General features: G+C 58.4%; 1 protein-coding gene across 2 annotated transcripts in view; it reads left to right on the top strand.

Moving 5' to 3' along the window:
• The window catches only part of AP3D1 (adaptor related protein complex 3 subunit delta 1), a 49,693-nt gene that overhangs the window by 18,619 nt on the left and 18,708 nt on the right, over positions 1-12,366 (top strand). The window contains exons 5-14 of one of the 2 annotated variants that reach the window (XM_054465455.2): positions 304-411; positions 1,853-1,982; positions 2,932-3,071; positions 3,247-3,320; positions 4,730-4,779; positions 8,014-8,063; positions 8,487-8,535; positions 9,942-10,087; positions 10,600-10,748; positions 10,819-11,049. In XM_054465455.2, coding sequence (XP_054321430.1) covers positions 304-411; positions 1,853-1,982; positions 2,932-3,071; positions 3,247-3,320; positions 4,730-4,779; positions 8,014-8,063; positions 8,487-8,535; positions 9,942-10,087; positions 10,600-10,748; positions 10,819-11,049 — 1,127 coding nt within the window. Of the gene's footprint in view, positions 1-301; positions 412-1,852; positions 1,983-2,931; positions 3,072-3,246; positions 3,321-4,729; positions 4,780-8,013; positions 8,064-8,486; positions 8,536-9,941; positions 10,088-10,599; positions 10,749-10,818; positions 11,050-12,366 lie in introns of those variants that run through there. The other variant, XM_054465456.2, reaches the window with a different exon arrangement.

Here is a 12,366-nt window from a genome sequence, read left to right as displayed (position 1 = left end):
TCAGCTGATTCCCACACACAGAGCACTCCAGTCTGTGCCTCAGACCTCAGTGTTCCCAACTGCGCCCATCCTGGCTCCTCTCTTGATGACAGTCTCCCATGGGCTGTAAATTCTTCCTCCTTGTCTGAGTTCAGCTTCAGACCCCTCAGCAGCAGGGGTGCTAAGGCACAGCTGCACCCCAAGGGGATATGCTGAGTCCTGGGGCGTCCTGGGAGAATTTTGCTCCTGCTGCTCCCGGCGACCCAGGCGTCGGATGTGCCACCCAGGGCATCCTGGCCACGGCCCCTTTCTCTCGCTTTCCAGGACTTGAGCAGCCCCAGCCAGTACGACACAGGCGTTGCACTGACGGGTCTGTCCTGCTTCGTCACCCCAGACCTTGCCAGAGACCTGGCAAATGACATCATGACACTGGTGAGTTTGTAAGCCTGCCCACCACCCTTGCCTGTCTGCTCTGGGAAAAACTCGGTCAAAGTGGCATGCCTGGGAAGCTTGGCTATGCGGAAACCGGCCGGGGTCCCCGGTGTGTGGCCTGCCTGAGATGGGAACCAAATCACTGTCAGCTGGTGGAGCAGCTCTTGGGCCGCTTTGATTCCTGCGTGTCTTGAGTTTATATTTGAAATCATCTTGCCGAGAGGAGGAACAGGGTCTCCCTGACAGGCCAGCCCGGTGGGGGATGTTTGCCCTGAGGTCTGACAGTGGCTGCTGTCTGAGCCGCCAGTGGGCTTCTGTGTGGTTCTCTTTCCTCCATCCCTGACCACAGCTTGACTCCTCCTTGCCACTCTGCTTGTCAAAGGCTACGTCCCCGGCTGTGACAGTCTAAAACCTGGGAAGCCCCTGGAAATTTTGGCCCCAGAAACATCAGTTTTGTGCCTGACTTAACCTCCAGCTCATGAGGGGGACCTTTGTTCCTTTTCATTTAAAACACAGCAGCCAGATTAACAGTGTGGAGGGGGCATGGTTTCCTCCCTGGGAAGCACTGTCCCTGCGTGGCTGCCTGTCCACCCGGAGGTGTCTAGATCGTGGCCGATGGGCGCAGTCCCCGTGTGGCTGCCTGTCCGCCCGGAGGTGTCTAGATCATGGCCAATGGGCGCTGTCCCTGCGTGGCTGCCTGTCCGCCCGGAGGTGTCTAGATCGTGGCTGATGGTCTTGGAGATGGTCAGCACAGCCTGCTGAGCTTCTAGATCAGGGATCAGCAGGCTGTGGCACAGGGCCAAATCCAGCCGGCTGCACCTTCTTTCCACGTGTTGTGTTGTCTCCGGTGGCCTTGGTTGTGAAGGCACAGCTGTGTGGTCATGACAGAGGCTGTCTGGCCCATGAAGCTGAAAACACTGACTGCTGGCCTTCACAGAGTGCCGGCTCCTCTTGAGTAAAGCAGTGGGGAGCCCACGAGAGGGTGGATGTCAGTGCCCCATCATGGGTTGGCTCTGTCAGGACCAGGCAGTTCAAGGCGACTCCCCGGGCCTGATAGATGGGAGGACCCCTGCTGGGGAATTTGAGCAGCCTCAGGGCACAGCCGTGGGGAGCTGGGCTGTAGGCTGTGTTCCCAGCACACCCGCGTTGCCTGCGTGACTTTCCTCTCCAGCCTTCGTCCTCCCACTGTGGGACCCAGGACCCTGGGGCAGGAAGGCCACAAGGGAGGAGGGCTCGCTCTGGAGGGCAGGCCTGAGTCAGAGGCACAGTGAGGCTGGCTTCCATGGCATCCAGGATGCTGGTTTGGGGCCCCTGGGACTGGTGTGCAGCCACAGCGTCGGGCTGGAGGGCATCTCCTCTCTGTGGAGGAGGCAGCTGGGAGGGGCGAGAGCAGGGATGAGTCGCAGGAAGCCCGCGCAGGCTGAAGCCCGCTGCCCCGCAGATGTCACACACCAAGCCCTACATCAGGAAGAAGGCTGTGCTGATCATGTACAAGGTGTTCCTGAAGTACCCCGAGTCTCTGCGCCCCGCCTTTCCCCGGCTGAAGGAGAAGCTGGAGGACCCCGACCCCGGTTTGTGGATTTGAGTTAAGCCTCAGGGTTGAGGGTGGGGGATCAGCCGGTGCCCTGGGAAGATGTGGTGGTGTGTTTTGGGGGGTGCTGCGGGGAGTGGTGGAGGGCTCGGTCCAGGAAAATGCCTGCTGGAGGTGGCTGGGCCTCCCCTCGCTGGGGCAGCCAGGAGGGAGGTGCTGGTGGTGGCGGCAGTAAGATCCAATGTGGCAGCTGGTGGTGAGCCTGGCGTGTCCCTGAGCAGAGGTGGACCCACCCCCACCAGCGCCTCTTAGGACCAGTGCCACCAGGAGGCACCTTCTACAGGGCAGGAGACAGTCTAGACCATATGTCCCGTGCAGTAGCTGCCTCCACCTCATATGGCTATTGTGTATTTGTGGTGTGGTGACTGCGGGACGTGGCTTCAGATTGAGTTTCACTGAGTTTCCCTGGGCCGGTGTGTGAAGCCTCTGGTGTGTGGCAGGCGTGGGTCAGTGGACCCCAAAGCCAGCCCACAGGAATCCCAAGGCCCTGCGTGCAGAAGGGGAGACCCCAGCCCTAAGCACGGGACCCGATGGGCGAGCTTCTCCCTGGAGTGGTGGGGCATGGACGCAGCAGGAAGACTCTCTGAGCCCCGATGGCTGGGCAGCCGTTTCTGGAGCCCTCATACTGAAACCCCCACTCAGAGGGCCGCTGTCAGGCTATCCTGAGCTTGGTGACGCTTGCGTGCGCTTGTTCCTGGAAACGGTGCCGAGCAATGCTTTCTCAGCGCCAGGAGCTGGCTGCTGTGGCCTGTTCCCTGGAGGATCAGGTGTGTGGCTGCTGTCCCTGTCACCAGGAGGAGGTGGCAGAGCCAGGACCATGTTCAGTGGGAGCTGCTGCAGCCCCAGAACCTCCTCCCAGGCCAGGAACACGATAGGATGGTTTTCTAAGTGGAAGGACAGGACGCTGATGAGGACCCCTTGTTCCCCAGGGGTTCAGTCGGCTGCTGTCAATGTCATCTGCGAGCTGGCCAGACGCAACCCTAAGAACTACTTGTCCCTGGCCCCACTCTTTTTCAAGCTGATGACGTCCTCCACCAACAACTGGGTCCTCATCAAGATCATCAAGCTGGCAAGTACTGCCTGGGAATGCGGCCTCCTCACCCTGCGTGGGGCATTCCCTCACCCTGCGTGGGGCATTCCCTCACCCTGCGTGGGGCATTCCCTGCGGGTGACCGAGGCCCTCCTGTCCCTCACCCTGCGTGGGGCATTCCCTGTGGGTGACCTAGGCCCTGCTGTCCCCACAGTTCGGTGCTCTTACTCCTTTGGAGCCGCGGCTAGGCAAGAAGCTGATCGAGCCCCTCACCAACCTCATCCACAGGTGAGTGCAGGCCATGCGCGGCGGGGGCGGGCTGGCTCCACGGAGTCCATTGTCGGAGCTGTGGGGCAGGCCAGCTCCACGGGGTGCAGTGCTGGAGCGGCAGGGGCAGGCCAGCTCCACGGGGTGCAGTGTCGGAGCTGTGGGGTGGGCTGGCTCCATGGGATCCAGTGCTGGAGCGGCTGGGAGCCCGGCCCCAGCACAGTACAGCGGGGGCTGGGCGTGAAGCAGCTGAAAGATGACTGTCCGTCCTAGACTGGAAGCCTGTGGTGGCGTTCCCAGCCACTAGACTCTTCTCCATGCTGCTAGAGACATTTGGGGAGTTTGGGTTTTCTTCGTGGGTCTCCGCACTGCAAGGTTATGGAATGGGATCCTATGTTAGGAGCCTTTTCAGGCCAGGCTGCCTTTGGTTGCTAGAAGGGGACACTTTAGTTCCTCAGACCAAGTGCTGAGGAGGAACCAGGACCCCTCCGTGGCCCCCACTGCAGGGAAGGGGAGGGGTGGAGTGGGCCTCAGGCAGAGGCGTCATCGCCGTGACTTTCAGATGCAGTCATGTGTCGGCAACAAGGACATTCACAGAAGGGTGTCATTAGTACATTTCACCATGTGAGCAGTGTAGCATACGCGCACACGCACTTCACTGGTGAAGCTCACCACACTCCTAGGCTACGTCGCGTGGCCATTCTCCTGGCTGTGGCCCTGTCCTGCAAGTGACTGTAAAGCTGTAAGCAGCTGCGACTCCATGGCGAGTATCTGTGTGTCTGAACACATCGAAACACCGAAAAGGGCTGGGAGCTGTGGCTCACGCCTGTGATCCCAGCGCTTTGGGAGGCCAAGGCGAGTAGATCACTTGAGGTCAGGAGTTCGAGACCAGTCTAGGCAACATGGTGAAACCCTGTCTCTACCTAAAAAATACAAAAATTAGCCGGGTGTGGTGGTGTACGCTTGTAATCCCAGCTTCACGGGAGGCTGAGGCAGGAGAACCACTTGAACCTGAGAGGCGGAGGTCGCAGTGAGCCGAGACCGCACCATTGCACTCCAGCCTGGGCAACAGAGCGAGACTCCGTCTCAGAAAAAACAAAAAACAAAACAAAACAAAACTCTAGAAAAGATGCAGTAGGAAAGCAGTATTGCCATCTCACGGGCCGCTGGGGGTGCGTGGTCCGTCCCTGCCCGGATGCTGTCACGGGCCTGCAGTTGCAGAGGGATTTCTCACATGCCCCTTCTGGGAAGGTGAGACAATGACCAGCCGAGCACCACACGCCTTGGAGAGCAGGGCACGGGCTCCCTCCTGGGGCACACTCCCTGGGCTGTGGGGCTGAGGCCGTCTCCAGCTGAGCCGCCGGCACTGGGTCGCTGCATCTGACGAGGCCCCCAGTCCTCATGCCGCTTCCCTGTGTTCCTTTCCTTAGCACGTCTGCCATGTCTCTCCTCTATGAATGTGTGAACACCGTGATTGCAGGTGAGAACCGGCACTCTCCCCGTCTGGAAGGGCTGGCACTGCCAGGCTGGGGTCTCGGGTGGGGACAGGAGGGTGCCAGGCCTGGTGTCCCCGAGCGCCACCCCTGCTGGAACTGAGAAGGAAAGCTGGCTGGTGGGGCCTGGGGCTGGCTGGGAGGCCGTCCCAGGCCTCTGCTGTCAAGGTGGCCGTGCATCTGCCTGGTCTTCCACCGCCGTTGGTGCTGGGTGTTTGCTTCTTAAGCTGCCTGGTGGCCCAGCCACTCTGGAGTCCCCTTGGGTGTGAAAGATTCACCTGCAGATAAAGCCCCTCCTCATAACCTGCTTCCACAGATGCTGGCCCCTGCTGCTCAGGGCCTACCATCCGCTCTCACAGTACACTGCATTTTTTCCGAGACTTTAAAGCACTCCTGAGACAGCATATTGTTTCACCCATGGATACTTAAGCAGCAGCATCTACCACAAAAATATTTTCTTTTTTGAGATGTAGTCTCACTCTGTTGCCCAGGCGGCAGTGCAGTGGCGCAACTTGGCTCACTGCAACCTCTGCCTCCCGGGTTCACGCCATTCTCCTGCCTTAGCCTCCCGAGTAGCTGGAACTATAGGCACCCGCCACCACGCCTGGCTAATTTTTGTATTTTTAGTAGAGACAGGGTTTCACTACGTTGGTCAGGCTGGTCTCGAACTCTTGACCTCTTGATCCGCCTGCCTCGGCCTCCCAAAGTGCTGGGATTACAGGCGTGAGCCACCACGCCTGGCCCACAAAAATATTTTCTAAGGCAGAGTCAGAATCCACGCCTCCGGCTGGGCCAGGGCACAAGGGCCAACGACCAATGTCCCCAGTGGTCTCCGCCGAGCTGCTCCACGTCAGCCAAAGCCTCATGGGGCATTGGGTGGTGCACTTCCTTATGGTTGATAAAGCAGAAGCTTCTCACCAGTATGAGGGCCCAGCTATTCAGGAGGCTGAGGCAAGAGCATCACTTGAGCCCAGGAGTTCCAGGCTGCAGACAGAGTGAGACCCCGTCTCTCTTGAGGCTGGTGTGCAGTGGTGCGATCATAGCTCACTGCAGCCTTGACCTCCCAGGCTTAAGCGGTCCTCTTGCTTCTACAGGCGCGTGCCACCCCACCCAGGTAATTTTTTGAATTTTTGGTAGAGACAAGGTCTCACTATGTTGCCCAGGCTGGTCTTGAACTCCTGGGCTCAAGCCATTCTCCTGCCTTGATCTCTCAAAGTGATGGGATTACAGGCCTGAGTTACTGTACTCAGCCAGCACCCCATCTCTTTTGTTTTTTGTTTTTTTCTAGCTTTACTTAGGTATAGTTGACAATTAAAAATGGTGTATTGTTAAGGTACACCACTTGATTGTCAAATAGCACAATTCGGATAATTAACACATCCACACATCACGCCTGGCCTACATTTCTTTTTAAAATACATTTGTTCCTACCTGGATAATCTATACACCTATTTCAAGGAAAAAAAATTACCGTCTACGTTTATATTCAAATAACACTCCTGGCCGGGCGTGGTGGCTCACGCCTGTAATCCCAGCACTTTGGGAGGCCGAGGCAGGTGGATCACCTGAGGTCAGGAGTTCAAGACCAGCCTAGCCAATAATGGTGAAACCCCATCTCTACCTAAAAAATACAAAAATTAGCAGGGCGTGGTGTCAGGCGCCTGTAATCCCAACTACTTGGGAGGCTGAAGCAGGAGAACCTGGGAGGCAGAGGTTGCAGTGAGCCAAGATTGTGCCATTGCACTCCAGCCTGGGCAACAAGAGCGAAACAACTTCTCAAAAAACAAAACAAAACAAAACACTCCTACAAAGATTGAGTGTGACATTTCTGAAATCTTGCATGCGTGAATATGCATTTATTTTGCCACATTTTTTCATTTGTATTTACATTTATATGTAGACTTTCTGTCCAGGGTTATTCATTTCCAGATATTTGTATTTTTTGTATTAAAAAGATTATTATTTCAGTAGTTTTTGGGCGGTATTTGGTGGTATTTGGTTACAGGGATCAGTTCTTTAGCAGTGATTTCTGAGATTTATGTACACCAACACCCAAGCAGTGTACACTGTACCCCATGTGCAGTCTCTCATCCCTCACCCCCAACCCTCCCCCAGGTCCCTGGAGTCCATTAGATCATTCTTTTTTGGGGCGGTGGGGAGGATCGCGGAGTTTCTCTCTTGTTGCCCAGGCTGGAGTTCAATGGCGCAATCTTGGCTCACCGCAACCTCCGCCTCCCAGGTCGAGCGATTCTCCTGCCTCAGCCTCCGGAGTAGCTGGGGTTACAGACATGCTCCACCACTCCCGCTTATTTTTGTATTTTTAGTAGAGACAGGGTTTCTCCATGTTGGTCAGGCTGGTCTTGAACTCCCGATCTCAGGTCATCTGCCTGCCTCAGCCTCCCAAAGTGCTGGGATTACAGGCGTGAGCCACCACGCCTGGCCTAGGTCATTGTTATGCTTTTGCGTCCTCATAGCTTAGCTTCCAAGAACCCATGTCTTAAAAAGAAAACACGCACATGCACACACACACACGGTCTCCTGTACGCCTTCATTCCATGCCACTGGCTTGTTGGAAAATGAGTCTCTGTCCCTGCATGTGCCTGGCGGTCCCCTGGCTTCATGTCTTTCTTTTAAAGCTGTTAGAGCCGGGGCTCTGAGGGTCGGCTTCTCACTGCCTGCCTGTCCCTGCCCAAAGGACACAGCAGAGTCAGTAAAGGGGAATGGCTCAGGGGATGCTAGGGAGGCCAGGCCCAGCTTCTAGAGCCTTCTTTCAGTGGAGTCCTGCAGGATGTGCTTCATCCCCCAGCAGTGAGCTGTGATGATAATTTGTGAAGTGTCACCATGGAGGCTCCCAGAGACCCAGCACCTGGGTTCCTACAGGGTCTGGTCCTGTGGCCTCGGGGCCTGGCCCCTGCCGGGATTCCAGACTCCAGAGGGAAGCAGGGGTTGTGAGTAAACCACAGTGTTTGCAGGAACAGCTGAGGCCACGAGCTGTCCTGTCGGTGAGGGTGGGGGCCCCTGCAGGTTCCTGTCCTCAGGCCTGCGATGGAGCTAGGTTTTTGCAAACACAGTTGGGCTGCGTGGTCCCAAACCCAGTGGCATTTCTGTCATCCCTCCCATCCCTGCTCCCGGTGAGGGGGTGCTGGTGCCCCATGGCCCTGAGTGAGTGTCGGCGCTGGCCATGGTGCTGACCGCGGTGCTGACCAAGCTGTCTCTTGCAGTGCTCATCTCGCTGTCCTCTGGCATGCCCAACCACAGTGCCAGCATCCAGGTATGTCCCGCACTGGGCGGGGCCCATGGGGTCCCACACTGCAGAGGCCACACCTTTCCACAGGCGGGAGCTTGCCCACTCTGTGACCAAGGTGCTGGTCCCCCCACGCCATCTTGGGGCTCGGGAGGGCACAGCCGCGTCCTGTGTGCACTACCAGCCCGAGCCTGCTTGGGATCCCCATCATGTGTCTGTGGGGTGGACACGTGGGGCACTGAGGAGTGGGGGAGAGCGCCCGTGGGAAGCAGGGCCTCCCTTGTCTCCGGTGCCCCATGTGGGCCCTGCTTGTTTCCCTCCTGGGCTTTGAATGTTGGGCGGGGCTGACGCCGGGCCTTAGGCCAGGTTGAGGTTGAATCTGGAGGGCACCTGTGGGACTCACCCTTGGTTTAGAGGATGTAACCAGCATCGTTTTTTTCTTCTTTTCAGCTTTGTGTTCAGAAATTAAGGATATTGATTGAGGACTCCGATCAGAACTGTGAGTCATCCCCTCCCCAGTGCTGTCATTTTCGTGTCCCCACCTCTGTGAAGTTAGGGGTCCTCCTAGTGTGAGGAGGAAGTGGACACGGCATCTGCAACCCCAGCTGTCTCCCTGATGGATGGCACTCTGCCTCAGAGGCGGCCCCCTGCCAGTGCCCTGTGGCGCCCTTGCACCCCGACCTGTCTGCGTGGGGGGGCTGGGAAACACCTGGCAGTTGGACAGATGCCACTCACTGAGCACCTTGGTCCGAGATTTCTGGATATTTCAGCCTCTGCATGTTTTTGCGGGGGTGCGTGAGGCTTTGCATTGTGAGATAGAGCAGCACATAGCACCCTTGCCCAGGTGCCTGCCCGCATGTGGGTGTCCCCGTGCTGCTCCGTTGAGGAATTAGAATTAGCGGCCCCTGCCTGGTACCTTGTACCTGGGCGGTGTTTTGGACGCTCATTTTGAAGCCAGGTCTTTTTGTTTGGAGCAGGAGTTGGCAAACTCGCCTGCAACAGCCCAGATAGTGGAGTGGCCCCCCTTATCTGAGGTTTCAGGTACCCCCAACACAGTCCAAAAATAGGCAAGCACCCCACAGTCAGGTATTCCAAGAGAGACCACGATCACATACCTTTTGTGACTGTTTTATGATTGTTCTGTTCTTAGTTGCTATTAGTTGTTAATCTCTTACTGTGCTTAATTTACACACCGAACTTCGCCATAGGCACAGATGTGTCAGAAAAACACTCACACGCGGGTCTCAGTACTGCCTGCTGTGTCAGGCTTCCACTGGGGGTCATGGGCCCATCCCCCGCCGGTAGGTGGGGACTACTGCGTTTTCTCCGTGGACCTCACGGTGTCTGTCTCTGCTCAGTGCTGCCCCGTGGCCTGAAAGCCACCATGGATGGCAGTATGTGAACGGGTTCAGCTGTGTGCCATGTGGCTGGGGTGGCCCTGACTTAGGTTGTGGCATCTGTGCCTCATGCCCAGCCACCCTTAGCTCTCCGTGAGCTGGTTTGGGCCAGTTGGGTGAACAGTGAGTACTGGGTACAGGTGAGACCCTGCCTTGGGCAGAGGATGCCTGATGCTGCTGGAAAGTCTTCTCTGCGTTCTTCCCTGCACTGGCTGGGTGGGAAGAGGAGAGCTGACAGCAGCTACTACAACGTGGTAGTAGGTAGGGGAGGCCTTCCTGAGGGAGCTGGCATGGGGGCAGCCTGCACCCCAGCTCCCAGGGTGAGGGCTCTGCTAGGGCGACATCCCACGTGGTGAGCTCCAGCTAGGATACTTGCTCTGTCCACCCCCAGGTTGCCAAGGCCAGGCAGCCTCCCGAGGTGGAGACCCGGCCTGGAGAGCCTTGGGCCCTGCCTGTACCCCGCTGCCTGTGTCCGTCCCAGTGACCCGGCTCTGGCCTCTCTCTGCAGTGAAGTACCTGGGGCTGCTGGCCATGTCCAAGATCCTGAAGACCCACCCCAAGTCCGTGCAGTCCCACAAGGACCTCATCCTGCAGTGCTTGGACGACAAAGACGAGTCCATCCGGCTGCGGGCACTGGACCTGCTCTATGGGATGGTGCGTGCACTCTGTCCGCCGCCCACCCGCCTGGCCTTAGTTCTCTAAGGGACATTAAGTGTCAGGTGCAGAGCCACGTGAAATGCATGGAGTCCCCTCACACTCGGCCATCAGTTAGTGTGGTGGGGCAGGGCAGAGGGGCGCCAGCCCTGGTCTATGCCTGTCTTCCAGGGCCTGTGTGGAGGGGGCGGGGCCAAGCCCATTCATGTCTTCCAGGGCCTGTGTGGAGGGGGCGGGGCCAAGCCCATGCCTGTCTTCCAGGGCCTGTGTGGAGGGGGCGGGGCTGAGCCCACAGAACAGTTGGCTGGGCCAGTTGTTGCTCCCTGGCTTGGGGGCCGTGTGCCTCTAACCCAGCCCACATCGCAGGGGCCTGCTGTCTCCCTGGCATCGACCTGTGAATCCGGGTCCACCTGTGTCCCGTGGATTCTGTCTCAGGAGCAGGTGTTGGGTGTCTCACCAAGCAGGCCCCAGGCTGGGTCCGCTGTCACCACTGTCCATACGCTTTTGCCCAGGTGTCCAAGAAGAACCTGATGGAGATTGTGAAGAAGCTGATGACCCACGTAGACAAGGCAGAGGGCACCACCTACCGTGACGAGCTGCTCACCAAGATCATTGACATCTGCAGCCAGTCCAACTACCAGTACATCACCAACTTCGAGTGGTGCGTCCCACTCCCAGGGGCATGGCTGGGGGTTCCGCGGCACCGCTCATTCACCGCCTCTGCCCCTCAGGTACATCAGCATCCTGGTGGAGCTGACCCGGCTGGAGGGCACGCGGCACGGCCACCTCATTGCCGCCCAAATGCTGGACGTGGCCATCCGCGTGAAGGCCATCCGCAAGTTCGCCGTGTCCCAGATGTCTGCGCTGCTTGACAGCGCGCACCTGCTGGCCAGCAGCACCCAGCGGAACGGGATCTGTGAGGTGCTCTACGCTGCCGCCTGGATCTGCGGGGAGTTCTCAGAGTGAGTGGGCGCTGGGCCTCTGGGCTGGCAGCTTCTCCCAAGTTTCTGAGGGGTAGGGACCAGGGATGTGCCTGGCAGATCCTTCCCACCGTCTCCCATCGCCCTGCAGCCCCGGCCATCTTGCAGGTCCGTGGGTTTCCAGCACCTGTCCCCTGACAATGGTCGGGCCCATTCCCCCTTTACAGAGGCAAGTCTGTGCTGCCCTCTCTGCTCTCTGCCCTCGGGCATCTATGGCGTCCCCAGGAGATGGTAGATCCCGTGGGCACTAGGACTGGGAGGTGGGAGGATCCATGGGGTGGGCTGCAGACAGGGGGCTGGCCCTGGGCATCTGCAAGGCTCAGTCCCAGCAGGGCGAGTGGCAGCTCCTCTGAGCCCTGTTTGCTGTAGGTGAGGTGGGAGCTCCGTGTGGCAGTTAGGTGGCCCAGGGAGGCACCTGCTCAGCCCCAGCCTGCCTGTGCCAGGCCCCTCTGGAGGCACAGGGGTCTCAGTGCCAGGTTCCAGGTGGGCCGCAGGGATGGGTCTTATCGACACTGCCCCTGCCGTCTCCAGGAACGTCAGGTTCTCTCTGGCCAAGAGGACAGATCACAGCCACTGCTGGGCAGGCTCGGGTCACTGGGCCTGCCTGGAGGTGGGAATGTGTTGCTGAGACTCACGGTTCTCACAGCAGTCTGGATTTCCAGGCTCTCTTGGAAATTTATGAGATTTGCCACTATGCCTCACTGCCTCGGGCCCGGCCCCGTCAGCACCACTGGCTGCTACCTGCTGCTCATCACTGCCACACCGAGCACTCCCCACCCTGGGCCTGCCCCGGCTCAGGAAGGCACCTGACTTCTGGGATCCCGAAAGCGTCCCCAGCCAGCCCGCATCCCAATCCCGAAAGGGTCCCCGGCCAGCCCGCGTCCCGATCCCGAAAGGGTCCCCGGCCGGCCCGCGTCCCGATCCCGAAAGGGTCCCCGGCCGGCCCGCGTCCCGATCCCGAAAGGGTCCCCGGCCAGCCCGTGTCCTGGAGATGAGCGCTTCTGTCATTTTCTTTTTTCCCCTCACCCCGAGACAGAGTCTTGCTGTCTCCCAGGCTTTGCCCAGGCTGGAGTGCAGTGGCGCAATCTCGGCTCACTGCAACCTCTGCTTCCCGGGTTCAAGCGATTCTCCTGCTTCAGCTTCCCGAGTAGCTGGGATTATAGGCACCTGCCACGAAGCCCAAGCCCGGCTAATTTTTTTCTATTCTTATTAGAGATGGGGTTTCACCATGTTGGCCAGGCTGGTCTCTTAACTCTTTTTTTTTTTTTTTTTTTTTTTTTTGAGGCAGAGTCTTGCCTA

Source organism: Pongo pygmaeus, chromosome 20 (assembly GCF_028885625.2).
Source record: "Pongo pygmaeus isolate AG05252 chromosome 20, NHGRI_mPonPyg2-v2.0_pri, whole genome shotgun sequence".
Taxonomy (NCBI): domain Eukaryota; kingdom Metazoa; phylum Chordata; class Mammalia; order Primates; family Hominidae; genus Pongo; species Pongo pygmaeus.
The sequence above is the reverse complement of the archived record's forward strand: the minus strand, read 5'-3'. Positions and strand labels throughout refer to the sequence as shown.